This window comes from Humulus lupulus, chromosome 5 (assembly GCF_963169125.1).
Source record: "Humulus lupulus chromosome 5, drHumLupu1.1, whole genome shotgun sequence".
Classification (NCBI taxonomy): Eukaryota; Viridiplantae; Streptophyta; class Magnoliopsida; order Rosales; family Cannabaceae; genus Humulus; species Humulus lupulus.
This window is the reverse complement of record NC_084797.1, coordinates 177474786-177495813: the sequence shown is the minus strand read 5'-3', so window position 1 is coordinate 177495813 and position 21028 is coordinate 177474786. Positions and strand designations below refer to the sequence as shown.

The following is a 21028-nucleotide window of genomic DNA, read 5'->3' as shown; positions in this document are numbered from 1 at the left end:
CTATTTTATTACTTGTTACGATTACTTGCGTACATAAATTTCACAACAATTGTTCATTTGTGATTTATAAGTTAAAGCAATACCATTGATGTTTTAACATAATAATAATAATAATAAGCTAAGTCACATTATTGTTGTTTTAGTTCGAATAAGCATCTTTTTAGACCATCTCCAATGCAATATGTAAATTTTGTGTCAAATTTAGCACAAAAAATGAGTTAATGCTATATTTGGTCCAATATTTGCAATTGTGCTCCAATGCATAAGATGTAAATTAACACAAAAAAAGTCAATAATTCATTTAATATTTATTGAGAACATATAAAAATTAATTTTTTTTATTATCCAAATTATGTACTCCAAGAAATTTGATATTAAAAAAATAAATAAAAATTGATATATAGTTGGTCATTTATTGTCAACTACTCAATTATAATAATTAGTGGCAATATGATAAATAAAAAAATTAGCATTTATTGATGTATCAAATTTGGCTCATGTTATATTTTGTGACAAATTTGAGGCAACTTTTAGCATGTATCAAATTTGACACACTTTTTAGAATATCATTGAAATTATAATTTTTTTATATATAAAATATGTTGAATATAGCATTGTACGAATTTTTTAGCACTTCATTGAAAGTGCTCTTACATGGCTAATTTAAAGATCATTGTTAGTTGACTTAAGATAATATATGGTTAATTTACATATGTGATTAGTAACCCTCCTAATGATTTAATTTTATTTATTTTTTATTTAGAATACTGAATATGCCAAAAGAAAAACTTTGCTCTCAAGTCACTATCTAATTGCCATAGAAATAACTTTTGGGTGAGCTTAAGTGACCTGGCTTAAAATAAGTGGTAGCAAGAAAAATAATGGTGTCAGATTCCCACTGAAGATGATGTGAACAACCACGTGTTTTTTGCAAGCCATCAATATAAATAAATTAGGGTCTGTCTACAGTATAGTTCTGTTCAGTACCAGTACGGTTCATACAATCCACCAAACTGATCAATTTATTTCATCACGTGACATTATTAAATTTGATTTCAACTACTGAACGAGTTTTGTTCTATCCATCCACCAAGTTTGTCTTCTGTTTTAACACAAATCATTTCATTTTAACACTGAACTAATTCTGCTTATGATGATCCCATATATCAAATTAAGGTTTATTTTATTAAAGTTTTGAGGCCTAAAAATAACATAATATCTACACAAATATATATTGGATTTTCAGTAAATATAAAATGACTATTATTTTATTATATCATTTTTATACATTTTTTCTATATAAAAAATATGTAAATAGCAAAAATTCTCAATTTTAACTGTTTGTTTTGTTAATTTTTATTTTAAATATTTAACGAAATATATATTTAAAATTAATTAAAATAAATATTTATTAATTATATTAATATAAATTAGATATAAGACTACATATTTAATTATTATATTAATATAAATTCAAATTCAAATATTATAAAATATATTTATTACAATAATATATAATACAATATTAGATATTTAATAATTATATTAATATAAATTTAAATGTTATAAAATATTATTATGATAATAATATATAATCCTAATTTTTTACTAATTATATTAATATGAATTCAAATATTATAAAATATTATTATTATAATAATATTTAATACAAAACTATATATTTAATACTTATATTAATATAAATTTAAATATTATAAAATATCATTATAATAATATATATAATACTTACTTTTTATTAACAAAATTATCATTTATATATAAAAATGTTATCATATTATATATTTATTTTTTAATAAAATCATAAACAATGTTTTGATTTAATTTTTCATTTAATATGTTTATGTCATTTTTTTATATATAATATTATTTATTTATTTGAAATTTATATGACAGTTATACAAATTTCACTTAATAATTATATGTTTATATTGGAGTTTCAACAAATTAAATAGAGATCGCATAAATACGTAACATTTAAATAATTTTATTTAGAAGTACTTAGAATCCAAACCAATCCAATTACTTTGAACCAATTCAAACCAATCCAATTACAAAAAAATCGAATATCCAATTACAATTGGATTGGATTGGATTGGATTGTATTTGTAAAGTTGGATGTTAATTAATGGATTGGATGGCAGATGAGACTATAAAGATCCAATTAGGAATCGATCAAATCTAATTACAATTAAGAAAATATATATTCTTTATATATATCATCATATTAATTATTGATCTTTTTTTTATAGTTTTTAGCACATTGTAGATGTTATTGTTGTTGTTTTTATGTTATGTTATTATAGCACTTTAGTTATTAATTTTGAGACTATTTTCCGATTTTTTCGGAAACTATAAATATATTGAGAAATAAAGCTAGAAAGAAAAGCTAAGAAATAAACAAGATCACAGTTTTTACGTGGTTGGGGCGTTAAGGAGCCATAGTCCACGAGTCACTAGTATTAGGCTTTAGAGAGTTTAACAATGGAGGATTTCTGCAAGTTCATCAACGTTTATGCATACAAGAGAAATTCGGGATCCTCGCTACGCTGCACGAATGACCCTATTTATAGGCAGTCATGTGACTTGAGTCGGACTAATTCAGACCCAATAAGGATATAATTATAAGTGCTCACTAACAGAGCCATAATACAAGGGTATAACATGATTATAAGTTATTAATCTAGGCACATTGGGCCGACTTAAGGGTAGTAGAGCCTTACAGCTGCCCTTTCTACGTTGGCACGGACTGATCCACTTGGGCTACCAAGGGGATCTTGGGGACAACATCTGCCAGAGTAGTGGCAGTACCGTTTCCTAGGAATATTGTACGTTCCGTGCGTACCCTATTCTTCAGGTTAGTTAGGGAGATCAATTGCCAGATTTCTTGGGGACACTTCAGCTGTAGGAAGGACTGGGCTTGTTCTACCCGGATACCTAATCCATGTTCATTTATCAATGCCCAGGTTCATTTACCAAGACCCGGGTTCATTCACCAGGGCGGACATCACAATACGATAATAGATCGAACATCCTAACGGCGGGCCAGAGCATTGGCAATGGACTTGGAGACTTCGCCTGGATCCCACTCAATGGGATCCATCTCCTGAAATGGATTGTCTGCCACCATAATCTAAATCCCGGAGAATATAGATTGGGTGTATCCGAGAAGGCAGTTCAAGCCTGCATCTCAATTCTGACCTGCATACTATGCTTGTGCTACTTGCTAGTTATTGGGCTCGACATGGTTCGGGTAGATAGGGTTCGGTTGCTCATTGTTCGTTGGGCCCTAGTTGGGTCCGGGCCTCTCCCGAGAGCCCATGTAACCCGTCTGGCCATGCTATGCGTCCAAGGTGAGAAATATGGATAAGAGAGACATTAGTAATAAAAATTTAATGGATTTAATGTTGTAAATTTAATACTTCAAGAACTTAATGTGGTAATTGTAAGGACATAATTTAGTATTATTACTACGTATTGTCTAGTCTTTTGAAAGCTTTTTCTACTTGTTAATTTTTTTTAATATTAAAATTTAGATAAAAGATAAAATAAGTGATCCATTCTAATCACAAATCTAATTACAATTAAATTTGATTTTTAGCCCAATCCAATTGGATTGGATAATGATTTCTAATATCCAATATTTAATTAAATTAAATTAAATTAGTTAGTGATAAAAAAAAAGTTGGATAAGATGAATAACCCTTAACTTTATCCCAAAAAAATTATAAATCCCAAAGTGGATGAAAATTCAAATCTCACAAAAGGCACAATTGAATTCTTAATTTTACAAATCATATAAATGAAGTTTAAAAGCAAAATAAATAAATAAATAAATAATTAGCGCGGCACAACAGGGTGGCCCTCTGCCCAAGTGGCGATCAATTAATAATAATAATAATAAATTGGGTAGTGTGCCGAATATTAGATTTGCTCCAACAAGAAAAATCTTTGCTTCTCTAAAAAAAAAATATAATAATATAAAGTCTGCCAATCTGCTCCATGCAAATAAGGAAAATAGGTAATTTATTGATTTGGTAAATTATGTTTTTATAAAATATCATTTTGTTATCTATTTTTAATAATGTTTGTATGATATTATGTATTTTAAAATTATATATATTTGATACTCTAGACTCAGATTTAATAGATAAAATTTTATCAATATGATCAAACTGTCATCAGTTATATGTAATTAAGTAATTAAATTTAAATTTGGAACTTACATAATTGACAGCAGTTTAATTAAATTGGTAAAATTTTATTAATTAAATTTAAGTTTATGGTATCAAATATGTACGATTTTAAAATACAGAGTACCATATAAATATTATTTACCAAAATAATACTTTGCAAAAACATGAGGTACCAAATATTTACTTACCCGTAAATAAATAAAACAAACACATAAACTATTTATTAAAATATCAACTTTCACATTTGTAAAAAGATATGTTATGATATGCATTTAAAAAAAAATGAAAGAAAGATAAACTTCTTTCACCTATGCATATTTTAATTAATTAAGGCACAAAATATGATAATCCAATGCTATATTGCAAGAGATAAGAGGTATTGACCGAATTTGGGCTATTAATTTGGGTGTATATATGGTATAAGACAAGGTCAAAAAAGAGGAAAGCTTACCTGTTAAAGATACTTATAAAGATAATCATGCTTAAAGGATGACGCTCTTTGCACTTTACCTTTCCTTTTGATCTTTACATATTTAGAGCAACTTCACATAATCAAACCATATCCCATATAATATCAGCTACTCTAATTATACTTCTCTAAGATTTTCAGCCAAAAAACACAGGACCAAAAGTCAAAGATCCTTTTATTTTTTTCTTTTTTTTTTTTAAATGGTAAGAAGGCTCGTGTTGTGTCTGAAATGGTGTTTGAAAAACTCAACGTAGTAAATAAAATTTGCACAAGCAAAGGTGTAACCGAACAACACAAAAATTGAGTGATATTCTAGTAATTCTTTCCTATTTTAATTTCTTAGAGCAAAAAAATTCCAGTACATGGTTTCATGAGGAATATATATAGAGATATCGATAGATAGATTGCAACCTTATAAATACATAAGCGAAAGCTTGCAACTCAATTACATACATGCACAATGCCTTGAAGCATGTTCAAATTTATGACATATATACACAAAGGAAAAACCAGCATAAGATTACACTACAAGAAAAAGAAGAAGAATAAGCTACTTTCGCTTGATGAGAGCTGGAAGAAATCTGAAAATTTGTCGAATGAGCTCAGCTCCTCTCAAAACTCGACCTTTACTGAAACAGAGACTAACCAACAACAGCAATAAGCACGTAGAATAAGTTTTTCGGCATTGTTTTACAGAGCTTGCAGCTTTACCGGGAGCCTTAAAATGTCCCAAGAGCCCTACTACTTGATGAACTCTTTTCCTACATAAACTTACTGAGCTCCACACTCATTTTAACCTATCGGGCATTGCCAACTTTGGATGTTAAGGCTACCCTGAGCTGCTCCTGCGTGTAAATCCGACTACCCATCTTCACTGTCGCTTGTTGGATCATCAAATCGTTCACCACCGAGACACTGGCATGGTGAACATCCAAGTCTAGCTCCATGAGAGCTGCCATTACCCTGGCGGCCGGGTGGTTTTTCTTACTACATTGAATCCTAATCATGGCATCCCAACCAATGATTTTGACGTCTATGTCCAAATCTATAAGCTTACTCCCACCGTGGTTTGACATCGAAAGGTCTTGATCAGCCGACGAAGAACGCGAGTCTTTACTTGCTAACTCCCTCTTCATCGAATCCATTTGCTTCTGGAGATCCTCCTTGTCGGTTTCCGACGTTTGGAGCTTCGATTTAAGCTCGTTGATGTATGAAATTGCGTCACCTAGGAGGGAAGCTTTGTCCATCTTTGAAACGTTAGGAACCACAGCTCGAAGAGCATAGAACCTCTGGTTCAGCTTCTCTCTTCGCTGTCGTTCCGCTTCGACATGATTCAATGGCTCTTCTCTCCCATTAGCCGGCTTCCGACCCCTCTTCCTGGGCCTCTTCTCCGGCTCTACTACCCTGCTACTGTCAGCTTCTCTAACCACCGACGCTTCGAGGTCCGAGTGGTCAGAATCGCCTGTTCCTCCGCTCGATTTTATGACACCACTAGCCGGTAAAACAACCCCAGAAGTGAAAGACAACATCCCTTCTTCGTTGCTTCCACGCGAAGTTGGAGACCTCTTCTTCTTATTAGTAGTAGTGTTGTTCTCCTCCGCTGCGAATTGGGATTGCCCAGAAAACAAATTCCCATTTGCGCTGTACGAACTCCTCTTGCTTTCGCCGAAATTCAATATCTCGCCCGATTCAGGCTTCAAAGAATGGGAATTTCCGTTCTTGACGCTGCTCCCGTCGAATCCATACTCTGAGAAATTTAATTCTTTGGTGAAGAAGCTCTGCGTCTGTGCTTGTTGCCCCTGTTGGTGCCTCTGGATCGCGCTGGGATTATCGGTCAAGCTACTCGAGCTCGGGTTTTCGAACTGGACGGTGGATTTGGAGGTCTGCTGGTTTGTTGAGCTCGGAACCGACGCCGACGGAGCTGCCGCGGTGGTTACGGAATCCTTGACTTCCACGGTGGCAGACGTTGGGTCGTTGAGCCAAAACGAGGGATCGTTTTCCCCCTGATCAGGGGCTCCGCCGCTTAAAGGCCATGAACCCACTTCCAAATTGCTGAAATTGAACAAAACCCTGACCTTGTTCATCAGATCCGAACTCTGGAAGATGAGTTCAGTAGACCCTAATTCGACGACCCCATTCTCGGAAGGAATACAAACTATGGTCTGCAATCCGAAGATCTGACCCTGGCGAGCCCTCTCGCAGGTCGAGGCGGTGAGATTATCTATGCCAGTCACCCAAACAGGGTTTGAATTGAAAAAAGCTTGGCCAGGTAGCCCGCCGCCATTCACGAAGGACTGGGTCATGGAGACCAAAAAGAACCACTCTGTATCAGTGACTTCCTCATCGACGGCCTCATCCGCCGACGGTGCGGATCCAGAAATCAACGAGTTGAGCTCACGAAGGACTTTTTTCCGGTGCTCCTGCTCCGCCGCGGAGGAGGAAGATGTCTTAGCCTTGCCTCTACCTTTGTCTTCTTCGCCCTTGTAGTATCCATCACCCCAGCCGAGTACCGAAGCCCCGGAGTAATCGTACGAAGACTGCCAAAAAATGGCGTAAGTCCAGCTCTCACGGGCTCCCTCAATCAGGGCCTGGAGTCGTTGCTGGAGAGTCTCCTGGTTGAAAGCCGCCACCGGAGGAGGCTGAGGCTGGCCGGCCGCGGCCGAAGTTGAAGCGGCCGACTGCTGTGGCTGATGAGCCTGGGCCGCGGCCGCCGGAGGAGGAGGGTGATTTGAGGTCGGCGTAGCCCATAGAGCTGAAAGATCCGAAGAGCTCATGAAAGCCTCCATCATGGAGGCGTTGTCGTCAGTCCAGAGATTCATGGTGGGCTGTATTCTATAGTCCGTCATTCATACAAAAACACGAGGTGAGATAGGTTAGAGAGAGAAAGTGGCGGCAGAGGAGGAGAGAGAGAGAGAGAGGGAATAATATGGGATTGGTGGAGATGGAGAGGAGAGAGAATTTTGGGTTTCTGATTTATTTGGAATGCATCTGATTTTTGAGCTTACTTTGAGTAGTTTTTATTTATTATTTATATTTTTTATTTTTTTATCGTTTTAGAGTTAAGAGAAGGGTGAGTCGAGTGAGTTTGGATTGGGTGGTGTTGGAACTTAGAGGAAGAAGAAGCATTATTATTACAAGTATATGAGAGAGAAAACGAGTATTATAAAAACGAGTGTGGAAGTGTGTGGGGGCAGAGAACCGAGAGTTGGCGGTTTCTACGAAAGTGGTATAAGCTAGCTACTCGCCACGATTTAATCGCCAGTAGCTAAGCCTAGCTAACCTAACTGCTTTACTTCATTACTACAATTTCCTCAAAAAAAAAACAAAAAAAAAAACTAAACTAAACTAAAATTTATGTAACTAATTACTACTACTATGGTGGTACTAGGTTTAAGCCTTGTTCTTCTTTTAGTGCTAGGGTTACAACTAATGTAGAAATTCTAAAAAATATATATTTATATACTACTTTATTGCGCATCTATTTTCTAAAAAAATTTGTATTAATTTATTTTTATTTTTTCTTCCTATGTTTATATCATCTAACTATAATTTAAATTTAAATTTTCTTTTTTATTCGCATTTCTCTTTCTCTCTCTTTTCCTCAGTTTATTATATTAATTAATTTTTTTTCTTATGTAATTTCTAGTATTTCTCTTTTTAATATTTTTGTGTTAATAAGTACAATCAAGATTTAAATGTTAGTTAAACATTAATATAATGATTTATAAACTAATCATTTATTTAAATTTTTTTCAATTAAAGAATATTATTACTACTAAACTTTAAATATATACACAAATATTTATACTTATATACAAGGAAGAATATATACTTTGTTTGCAATTCATATCGTATATACTTATATAACTAGTGATGCCTTTCACTAAATGTAAAATTTAAAATTTTGTTTGATTTTATTACCCACTAAAGTATTACATTGGGGTCCTTAATAATTATCATCATACAACAACGATGTGGTCCATCAATTTGCAAAATTTCTCAAAGGCTTTTAAAATTGAAACAATGATTCAAAATCAAATAATTTAAGCATGTGCTTGTTAATCTTACCTATCAAACATACATGTCACGTTACCCTCATCTTTTATTTTAATCTTGTAACTAATAAATTATTAGTATTTTTTTTAGGTTAGGGCATCTCACTCGCTTGCCTTTGGAAAAGCATTGACTTTTGACTATCAACGAATAATAACCCCCTTAACTCCTTTTTGCCCTTATGATTATGAATAATATTTTTTTATTATTAATATTATTCAAAATAAATAATAATAAATGGACACGTAGCCAGTTGTTAATATCAAACCATCATTCTTATTCCTTTGCTGCTAGGAAACAAAGATTTAAATCATGTGTTAAAAGTTTAAAAGATTTAAAATAAAAACAACAACAATCTTCACTGTGTAATTACTTTATCTATGAAGTACTCAATTCAGGGTTATTAATAATAATTACATGTTTTTTGTTATTTTGAGTTCATATTAATTACTTTTTATCTAACATATTAAAGAAATTTACAAATGAGTAAATGATAGCTAATGTTGTGCCTTAATTAACTGTACTTCTTTTTATTATTCTTTAATGGTAAAAAAAAATATACCCATTATTAAATTCCTTTTAAAGAGAATTAGTTAAAGTAAAATTTCTTGTCACATAAAAAGAAAAGTCATGAGGGGACTTGTAGCTTGTAGCCATTAAAGGCCACAATGGCTACAACAGGCAATGATCGCCATATAGGTGGCGATGTGTTGCTTGGTGCTGGATGAGTAATGTGCATTTTTGGCTCTACAAATGTGTATTTAGAAGCTCTAATTCTATTAGTTATATGTACCGATGGTGCCTACAATATAAACACTACAAAAATCTTTGTTTTTGTCGACGCCTTTTAACACCTACAAAATCCCATGTATTGCACTAACTAAGGGCAAAAGAGCTTTGTCGGCGCTAAATAGCGCCAGCGAAACCTGTCGCCAATAACTCATAGGTAATACCCTTTTTGCCAGTGCGTGACAATCAGTACTGGCAAAAGTAGATATATCAGCGCCTAAAGATACTGACAAAAGTCTTCCCGCAGGCATTGTCTAACACTATAATGCGTCCAGGGCCAACAAATGTTTTTTTTTTTTTTAGGGGGGGGCTGTGCTTTCTTTGCCAATGCTTTTAGGCGCTGGTAATAATGTATTTGTTGGCGCTACAGGGAAAGCGTCGGCAAAAATATTTTAATGTCGACAATAAGGAATTCGCCAGCAAAGGGCTTTGATAGTTTTGTCGGCTCTGAGAAAAACGCCGGCAAAAGGTTACCATTTTTTTAATAAAAATTGATTTTAGAATAATTTTTTTTAATAATTTGGAATTGTTTCTAAAACCAAATTTGGAATATTTTTTATTGAAAGCATATTAAAATAACTAATATAGAATATGAAAGTCATTCAAATATAATTAAATATTACAATACTCATATAGTTAAATTATAAGATGTTCTAATTATGCATATAAAAATTAAGTTTGTTCCCAATCTTAAGAAGTTTTGCAATGATAATAATATAAATAAAACCTAGAAGGGACTAGAGGGGCAGAGTATTTTCGTCATCGTTTACCAAGGAGTCTTTACTAGGAGGGGATTGGGTTGGTTGTCCTGGTACTTAGAAATGAGCTGGAATTTGTGGAAGTTGAAATCCAAGGATGAGCTGTTGAAGTTGCTGCATTTGTTAAATCATGTTCATCATGAACGCATTCTGTTCACCGAGTCTCTCAACTTGCTAACGAAGTTGAGAAATTTCTTCATTGACGACCTGCTTACTGAAGCTCGAACCAGACATACTAGCAGCTCGTTTTCCCTCAACTACCTTCAATCTAGGCAAGGAGTCATATCCTCTTTGGTAAAGAGACTGCTGGCATAATACATCTGCCATAATGTTGAAGTCTCGAGAAATAGAAGTTGATCCAGCATCAACTCCATAAGAAGCAGTGGACTCGACAGTGGGTATTGGCTAGGATTGTGGAATCTGATTCATCTCAGCCTTAATCAAAACAAAATTTCATAGTTGAAAATAATTGTAAGTTTATAATATATATGTTAAAACTAAATGAGCTAATCAAAATAAAATTGTATATTTATTGATAAATTGTAACTTTTAAGTATAAAAACTAATTGAGATAATGGGAACTTACATATGTTGCTTTATCATATTTATTTCTCCATCCATCTTTTTTGTGATAGAGTTTTTCAACAGTGTCTATGACACTTGGTAGCTCGCCAGTCTCTGAATTAGCCTAGTAAATTTTGGTTTTAAGTGTAGTTAGTATATTAAACATATTTTTTAAATATTATAAATGATATAATAATGTACGTGATCATGAATGTGGCACACAATCGATTTATATTCCCATCCTTCAAGAATTTTCATTTTCTTTTGGTTGTCCTCATTTTGAGTTGAAAGTACATTTAAAGAAATTCACAGTTAAATGAGAATATTGATGTAAATGTTCATAACTTTATATAGATAATTAATTAAATTTGTATCTTATGTTGTTCGGTGTTCCAGTAGGCAATCAGAACATCCCAATCTTCCTAGGTAACCTCCTTGTAAGGTTTTGCATTTGATTGATGCAGACCCAACTCTCCAATATTTTCTAACCTGATTCTTTCATATCATGTCTCCAATCACAAAAATACTTTCATCGCGTAAAATTGGCACATGTTATTAAACATCGTACTATAATTCTTTACAGGCTTCCCAGTGGTCGGGTCAAACTCAACAATCAATTTATAAATATTCAGCTTGCGAAGTTCATACTCAAGTACCTTCCCTCTAAATCCTTCTCTACTCACCCTCTTCTTAGCACCATTACTATTACCTATTGCAGAGCTCAGAGCAGACATACTACACTGACAATATATATGAAATTTGATAACAAGATATGAGGACAAAATAATTACACAACAAATAGCTAAATAAAAACAAGTGTAACTCAAGTAATAATCAATCTTCATTTAATTAAGAAAAAATGTTACAATAAGTTGAATTTACAAATCATCATCATCGTTAACCAAAACCCAATTATCATCACAATTACTTTCTACATGTACACATTCTTCACCTTCATCCTCATATTCCCTTAGAGTTTCATCTTCAAAGTCACATTCATCAACCAAAAAGTCATCCAAATTTTGATTTTGAATTCTAGGAAATACATCATTGATGTTATGAACTTCAATTGGGTCGACATCATCTAAAAAATAGTCAAAATTTTCTAATTTATAATTACTTTTAATTAGAATTTCACTTTAAATGTAAATGTAAAATTCTGGTTTTAAATTTCTTAAGTCTCAACCAACATTTTGGCAGCATGACGATAGTTATCTAACTTAACCCAAAATTAAAAACTTGCAAATAACACTTAAAACAAGTCCCAGAACATATAGATTGTTCAAAACAATCAAATAATCACAATCTCTTTCAAATATGGAAGTATAAATATAGAAAATTTTACAAATATCTTAATAAACCAAAACATATTTTCTTTATAAAATTTGAAGCATAATTTGATTTTTTTCTTACATAAACATAATTAAAGAATAATTACAAAATTTTCAACTTAACAATAGATATCAATTAATATGAATAAATTTATTTTTCCCTAACATTATTAATCGCAAAACAAAATTATACCAATCATAATTCTATAACAAATTAATCACACTTTTATCAACCATAAACCAAATTATTGACAAATATTAACAAAAATTTCTAATGGAAATTATACACAAAAAAAATTATAAATATAAATCCATAAATTGGAAACTTGCTAATTCCAAATGAACATAAATATTATTCTCTTTACTCCTCTTTACAAATATTTTTCTATTTACTGCTCATTAAAAATCTGAAAAATGTTAATCAAATCCTAATACCACAATATTTATAAACCTAAATCTTATCTTTAAACATAAATATATTAATTTTATAAATATTGAAAGAAAAAAAAAGGTCTGAGATTACCTGATTCTTGGGGTCAGGATGGCATTCTTGGGGCAACGTGAGGGTCAGATGATGGCTCATAGTTGCCGGAGCTCAAACCTAGGTCGGAGGACAGTAAGATTTAGAGAGAGGGAAGGTGGGTGTGGGAGATGAGGGAGAGTGAGAAAGAGAGGGAGCAAGTGAGAGAGGAAGTTGTGTAGTCGGAGAAGAAAGGGGAAAACCCAGAGAGAAGAAAAAACTAGAATGAAAAAAGGAGGAAGAAGAAAGAGTTGGGGTTGACGTTTTTGAATATATCGACTAAGTATTGCAAAAGAAAGGACCTGCTTTTCCAGGGAATAAATTATCCTTTTCCCGAAGCGTCGGCAAAACTAACCCAAACATTGGCATAAGACGTATTGAAACTCTAAAATAAAGCAATGTCATCTTATATTTTTAGCAACGCCATTCTTGACTTTTACCAGGGCATCTAAAAGCACAGACAATCCCATCAATATTGTTGACACGGTTCTTCGACAACAGATAATTATATGAATAAGGAGAGGGATTAGTGCTAAATGATGAACCGTAATAGATGAATGATCTCAAAGGGAGATTATAACTCGAATACTTTTTTAGGTGGTTCAAAAGTTAAAATCCTTCTAGTCCACCAGCCAATATTATTGATATACCTCTGATATTCCTTACAGGGTATTTCTTTACAAATTAGAAGCCAACCCTTTGCAACACCCACGGTCTCCATATTTATAGGGAGAGGACACCTGGGTGTTGGTAAAAGGGGTCATCCCGTGACCTTCTTACCCATCATGTCACTTCTGTGACATTCATGATTAATTCCCAAAACCTGACAATGAAGTGTGGTCTAATCAATAGGTAAGGGGGATAATGGGCCGCATGGCCCAAACCAGTCGTGGGGTGCCTGAACACGTATGTTTAAGCTGCGTGTCCGAGATTTCACGAATGGAGTAGACACGTGATGTCTGATATGCACATGTTTACATTGCGTGGTTGACTATATAAAGGGTCGGACGTGTCAGCTCCAGCTCATACCCCGAGCCTGATGTAGTCTCAGCTCATGGTGTCCACGTTGCTGACCCGATCCCTGAGTATTCTTACTAAACCATTGGCTACCTTAAGCTAAAGAGGTAGAGATTTGTAACAGTAGCTCCGGGTAGGAGCTTCCATGTGGCTGATAGGATTATGCCCATTTCCAGCTAGCTAATAACCCGTGGATATTTAGGGCGTACATTTGCCCCCCAAGCTCCTGCTCGTGGCATATGATGTCATATGTGGCCACAGTGGGGGCTTTTAGGTTTCCTTGTGGACTCTTGATATCCCGCCCATTACGCTGGTGTCGGATACGTGGAGCATCGTGGTTGGTGATGATCCGTCTTCTGAGAATCGCATTAAATGGCCTAGCCTATCTTCGGCCGTCGTTTCGTCTTTCGAGTTGTGATCCTCGTATCCCACATCAAGACAATCGAACAGCCCTCATTCTTTTGCCTTTTACGTATATATAAGGTTGGCCATCTTTCGCATGAGCCACCTTTTTATTTGAAATTTTTTCTCATCTTCTTTCTTCTCTCTTCTCAGTCTCAAAACCCTTTCTTTCTTCCGGCCACTGTTCTAGACGTTCCTGACTTTTAGACACGAGGGTTCTTTCGTGACTCCGGTTCCAAGGATTCCACCAAGATCCCAACCCCGACACTTTTTTCAATCTTTACGCAGCAAAAAAAACTTCTGTAAGTCCTCTGTTTGTTGTATGCTTTAAATGTTTCCATTTTCCTTTGCTTAGGTGAACTTCCTTCTTAGCCGCATGCAGTAGGTTGTTTTTCTTTTCTAAGGCACTTGCCTTATTATCGTTTTGTCTTGCAGGCGGCTTTGGCTCTCCATCGGAGCATATCTCGGTCCAGGGCCAGGATTGACGAGATCCGGGGTGAGCACCAGGCTGCCCAGGCCGCCCTCGCTTCCGCTCAACAACAGGAGCAGGATGCCAAGGCTGCCTTAGTGACTGCCCGGGAGAGCGAGAGGGTTGCGCAGACCGCCTTGGTTGCTGCGCAGGCCGAGCTGGAGGCATCTCGGGCCAAGCTGCTAGAGGCTGAGGCTGCCAAGGTCGCCTAGGAAGCCGCGAAGGTCGAACTCAAGGAGGGCAAGGCTGCCCTTGTAGCGGAGAGGGCAGCTTCTAGCTCCTCCATGGAGGCCATGCTGTACCATTGCTGGGCCTTCAGCCAGGATGGTGACTTTTCCTTCCTGGGGCCGGATGTGTGGGAGTCCTTCTTGGAGAAGTTTAAAGCTCACCTTCAACAAGAGGCGCCTTCCGAGACCGGGGAGACCTCCACTGCCACCGAGCAGGATGGCGAGGGGGTGACTTCATCAGAGCGGCCTGGCGGAGCTTAGGATTTTTCTCCTTTCCTTTTATTTACTTTTTCTTTTTTGTAATTTTTCATTATGAGGTTTTTATCCTCGAAACAATTGGTATCTCCAGATTTATTTCAATCTATTTACATATTTTTGTCTCGACCTTACTGTTACTCTTCTTCAATGCATTTGGTGAGAACTTAGTTTCTGTTGGTGTTGTGATTAACATCCTATGCTTTTTAGGAAAAAACATCTGTTAATCAATTTGAACCAACTTCTAAGACTTAGGACCTGGTTATATCCAGGATATTAATTTGAAAACTTAGTTCGCGTCAATTCTTTATCGATATCTCGTGCTTTTTAAGAAAAACATCGATCAATCAATTTGAACTAACTTCTAAGTTTTAGGACCTGGTTATATCCAGGATATTAATTTGAAAACTTAGTTCGCGTCTATTCTTTATCGATATCTCGTGCTTTGTAAGAAAAACATCGATAAATCAATTTGAACTAACTTCTAAGTTTTAGGACCTGGTTATATCCAGGATATATGCCCCCCAAGTAATTAGGAAAGGGTCTTTCATGGTTACTTGAGTTTACACCCACAAACATATACAATAATGTAAAAGATAACTGTTATTACTTAATAAACAATATATGGCTTTTCCAATTGAGCCTTACAAAGATATTATTGATAATATTTCTTCAAGTGTATAGCGTTCCAAGTCCGTGGGACTGCTTCTCCATTAAGCCGAGCTAGCTTGTAGGTTCCTCCTTTCACGACCTCGGTTATTTGATAGGGCCCTTCCCAATTAGGTCCCAACACTCCGTCCTTGGGATCCTTACTGCCTAGGAAGACTCTCCTGAGCACCAGGTCGCTAACGCTAAAGACGCGTTTCTTGACCTTTGAGTTGAAATAACGAGTGACATTTGATTGATAATGCACGAGCTGCAGCTGTGAATCCTCTCATTTTTCGTCAATTAGATCGAGGGACGCGCAGAGCAATTCGTCATTCCGGTCTTGGTCAAATGCCTGGACTCTATGCGAGGCTACCTTTACTTCGACAGGAAGGACTGCCTCACTTCCGAAAGCTAGGGAGAAAGGAGTATAACCCGTCGAAGTTCGATGTGAGGTCTGGTATGCCCACAATACATGGGGGAGCTGTTCGGGCCAGACTCCCTTGGCTTCATCCAGTCTTTTCTTAAGGATTGCCTTTAGCGTCTTATTGACAGCCTCGACCTGCCCATTGGCCTGGGGATAGGCCACGGAGGAGAAGCTTTTAACAATGTCGTGCCTCTCGCAGAATTTGGTGAAGAGGTCGCTATCGAACTGCGTTCCATTATCCGACACGATCTTCTTTGGCAGCCCGAATCGGTAGATAATACTCTTGACCACGAAGTCGAGGACTCTCTTTGAAGTGATCGTCGCTAGGGGCTCTGCTTCTGCCCACTTGGTGAAGTAGTCGATAGCCACCACCGCGTAGCGAACTCCTCCCTTTCTAGTAGGGAGGGCACCAACCAGGTCAATACCCCAGACCGCGAGCGGCCATGGGGACGTGATCATCTTCAGCTCAACCAGGGGAGCCTGGGCAACTGTGGCGAATCACTGGCACTTGTCACACTTCTTGACATAGGAGATCGAGTCCTTTGACAAAGTGGGCCAATAATACCCTTGCCTTAGTATCTTCAGGGCCAGGCTTTGGCCCCCAGTGTGATCTCCGCAGAAACCCTCGTGCACCTCTTGCAAAATGGTCTTCGCCTCGCCTGGCAGAACACACCGTATGAGAGGTAAAGAGTGTCCACGCCGGTATAATATCCCATCTATCACTATATACCTTGGAGCCTAGTAAAGTACCCGCCTTGCGTCATTTCGCTCCTCAGGCAACTTTCCTGCTGTGAGATACTCGAGGATGGGGGTCACCCAGGTCGGTCTAGCGTTGATCATCTTGACCTCCGCCCTGACTTCCTCTATGATTGGTCTTTCTAAGAACTCTACCGGCACCAACCCCAAAGTCTCCATCTCCCCAGAGGTAGTGAGCTTTGCCAGGGTGTCCGTGTTGGCATTCTGCTCCCGAGGTATCTGCTCGATTGAGCCGTGCTCAAATGCAGATAGTTCTTTCTTTACCTTGGCCAGGTAAGCAGCCATCTTGGTTCCTCATGCTTGGTATTCCCCTAACACTTGGTTTACCACGAGCTGGGAATCGCTGTAACACTGGACGGAGCTGGCCTTCAGCTCCTGGGCCACCCTTAGCCCAGCCAGTAAAGCTTCGTATTCAACCTCGTTGTTGGACGCTTTGAATTTGAATCGTAACGCCGAGTGGAATCGATGTCCTTCCAGGGATATCAATATGATTCCAGCCCCGGAGTCGTTCTCGTTAGACGAGCCATCTACGAAGACCTTCCATGAGGCTTGGGCTAAGGAGGCTTGGGCTGACTCTTCTACAGGATCTTCTCGAAATCTTGTGCACTCTGCCACAAAATCAGCCAGGGCCTGGATTTTTATTGCAGTTCGCGGTATGTACAATATCTCAAATTGGCTGAGTTCGATAGCCCACTTCAACATACGTCCCGATGCTTCAGGTTTCTACAAAACCTGCCTTAAAGGCTGATCGGTTATGGCGTGTATTGAGTGGGACTGGAAATACGGCTTGAGCTTTCGGGAGGCCGTGATGAGGCAGAAAGCCATTTTTTCCATCAACGGATACCGGGATTCAGCTCCGAGAAGCCTCTTGCTGATGTAATAGACTGGATTTTGAGATCGGTCTTCTTCTCGAACTAATACAGCGCTAGCTGCATCTTCTGTGACAGCTAGGTAAAGGAAAATAGGCTCTCCTACTGTCAGTTTGGATAATACGGGCGGCTCGGCCAAATGTGTTTTCAGGTCGAGGAAGGCACGTTCGCATTCCTCGGTCCACTCGAATTTTTTATTTCCCCGGAGCAGGCTGTAGAATGGCAGACACTTGTCGGTAGATTTAGAAATAAACCGATTAAGGGCCGCCACCCTTCCTGTCAGACTTTGAACGTCCTTTCGCGACGGGGGTGAGGGAATCTCGAGTAGCGACTTGATCTTATCGGGGTTTGCTTCTATTCCCCTGGTATTGACAATGAAACCCAGGAATTTTCCTGACACGAACCCGAAAGTACATTTTTTGGGGTTTAGCCTCATGTCGTATTCTCTCAATATCTTAAAGCATTCCTCCAGATCGGAGACATGGTTATCGAAAGTTTTCGACTTGATCAGCATGTCGTCAACATACACTTCCATGTTCTTCCCGATCTGGTTGGTAAACATCCTATTTACCAACCTCTGGTATGTAGCTCCGGCGTTCTTCAGCCCGAAGGGCATGACCTTGAAACAATAAACGTTAGTTGGGGTCATGAAGCTAGTGTGTTCCTGGTCTGCTGGATTCATGGCGATCTGATTATAGCCCGAGTATGCATCCATAAAAGACATGAGCTCGTGCACCGCCGTGGCGTCTACCAATTGGTCGATCCTTGGCAAGGGGAAGCAATCTTTGGGGCAGGCTTTATTCAGATCGGAGAAGTCGATGCAGGTCCGCCATTTTCTGTTAGGCTTCGGGACCAACACAGGATTGGCGACCCAGACCGGGAACTTTGCTTCGCGGATAAAGCCGCACTTTAAGAGCCGGGCTACTTCCTCTTCTAGGGCCTCAGCTCGGGTCGAACCTAGGCGCCTTTGTTTCTGGGATTTTGCAGGCACACTTTTATCCAAGTGGAGGGTGTGCATGATGACGCTCGGATTGATCCCTACCATGTCTCCATGAGACTAGGCGAACACATCTAGATTCTCCTGCAGAAACTTAATCAGCTCCGCCTTCCTTTCGCTACATAGATTTTTCCCGAGCTTTACCACCTTCGAGGGGTCTTGTGGGTCGATGTTTACCTCCTCGAGCTCTTTGATGGCCTGGAGCTCGGATCTATCTTCGCCTACTCTGGGATCGATATCATTATTTAAGATGATATTCTCCCCTTTGGCACTCTGAGGTATTTCAATCTCAGGACTAGGCACAAGTTCTTGAGATTCCTCATTCCCGCCTTGGATGGTCATCGTCAGCTGCCCGGGTTTTGATTTTCCCTTCATAGAAATGCTTTAGCATTCCCTGGCAGTGAGCTAATCACCTCGGACCGTGCATATCCCCGAGGAAGAGGGGAATTTTAGTGCAAGGTGGCGGATGGAGGTTATTGCTTCAAACGCTATCAAAGTAGGTCGGCCCAAAATAGCATTGTATGCGGCGGGACAATCGATGATCACAAACTCGAGGAGTTTTGAGACTGTCCGGGGTCCCTCTCCCAAGGTGATCACCAGATCGATTGTTCCTATTGCTGCCGACCCTTCTCCAGAGAATCCGTATAACATCATGGAGGTGGCTTTCCACTCGGTGACAGATAAACCCATCTTTTCCAGCGTAGACCAGAACAGCAGGTTCAACGAGCTCCCATTATCGACCAGTATTCTCCTAACTCTCTGGTTAGCGAGCTGAGCGGCTACGACCAGAGGGTTGTTATGAGGGAACTAGACGTGACTGGCATCTTCCTCGGTGAATATGATTGGTTGCCTCTCCAATTGTTGCTGCTTGGGTAGATGCTGCTTAGGGACGAACTCCGCTCCATTATGAGCCTTAAGCTCGTTGACATATCTCTTCTGGGCACCTCTGCTCGTGCCAGCCAGATGGGGGCCTCCTGAGATTGTGTAGATCTCTCCTCCTATCACGGGAGGAGGGATGTCCTGATCTATTCGAGACCCAGGCTGACTTATCAGAACTTTCGAAGTTGGTTGGCCGGCGGGAACCCTATTCCGCGCATACTGAGCCAAGGGTCCGGCTCTGATGAGAGTCTCGATCTCATCCTTCAGGTGCCTACAATCATCAATGTTGTGGCCAATGTTGTTGTGGAACCGACAAAACTTGGAGGGGTCTCGCTTACCCTTCTGGTGCTTCAACGGTTCTGGCTTCTTCCAGGGGAGGCGAGCAGAGTTTGCTAGGAAAATGTTCTCCCTAGTGTGTGTGAGTTTGGTATAAGTCGCGTAGACTGGCTTAAACTTTTCCACATACTTGTTCTTCTTTGGGCCGTGTTGGCCGCCCTCGCTGCTCCCTTTTCTCTTGCCTCCACCAAACTGGGTATTCTGTGTAACGGTTTGTGTCGCTGTCACGACATCCGTTCCCACTTCAGCGGGCTGTTCAGGGGCCTGGCTGGTTCCCGCGACCAATGCTCGCGCCTCCTCCAGGTTTATCCATCCCTGGGCCCTATTTAGGAATTCGTTCACGGTGCTGACACCTTTCCTCTATATCTCTTCCCATAGTCCGCCTCCGACGAGGATCCCAGTCCTCAAGGCCATGAGCTTGGAGCTGTCATCTGCGTCTCTGGCTCGAGCAGCGACGTTTGCGAATCTGCTTAGGTAAGCTTTCAAAGGTTCGTCGGGCTCTTGTCTTACGTTTTCCAGGGTGTCGGCTTTGATGCGGGCAGCCTGAGAAGCTCGGAATGCCCTCTTGAAGTCGACAGAAAAGGCTTTCCACGAGCTAATGGATTGCTTTTTACTATGCTTGAACCATTGCCTGGCCGGCCCAGTCAAGGTGGAAGGAAATATTAAACATCTCAGCTCGAGACCGATGTTGTAGGCCATCATCAGGGTGTTGAACATACCCAGATGATCTGACGGGTCCCCGTCCCCATTGAACTTGGACAAGTGAGGCATACGGAAACCAGGTGGATACGCCGTAGTTGCTATGCTGGGGGTGAAGAGCTCGAGTTCGTCCCCTGAGTCATACTCATCTTTTTCTTTTTCCGACAAGAGCTTCCTCATCAGCTCCTCCATCTGAGCCAGTCACTCCAGGGTTTGGTCCTTGCTTCCTTGGTTATTCTGGGGCTGTTCAACAGCTCCAGTTCCATTGTACGTGTTAGGCGGGTTATAGTCCCTCCTATCTTGAGATAGGTTATGTGGGACATTCCCGCTGTCACATACTTCAGATAGACTT

At 38.7% G+C, this 21028-nt stretch overlaps 1 protein-coding gene and 1 long non-coding RNA gene across 2 annotated transcripts; both read right to left on the bottom strand.

Moving 5' to 3' along the window:
• Positions 1-5049: 5049 nt before the first annotated feature.
• Positions 5050-7791, bottom strand: LOC133777880 (transcription factor MYC2-like). Its single transcript, XM_062217634.1, has one exon. It carries the CDS (start codon positions 7527-7529, stop codon positions 5481-5483), a length of 2049 nt encoding a protein of 682 aa, XP_062073618.1. The 5' UTR covers positions 7530-7791; the 3' UTR covers positions 5050-5480.
• A 3879-nt stretch (positions 7792-11670) lies between these two features.
• Positions 11671-13075, bottom strand: LOC133777879 (uncharacterized). Its single transcript, XR_009868897.1, has 2 exons — positions 12702-13075; positions 11671-11931 (listed from the first exon to the last, which is right to left on the bottom strand). It is a non-coding gene; the product is annotated as an uncharacterized LOC133777879 (long non-coding RNA).
• Positions 13076-21028: the final 7953 nt, after the last annotated feature.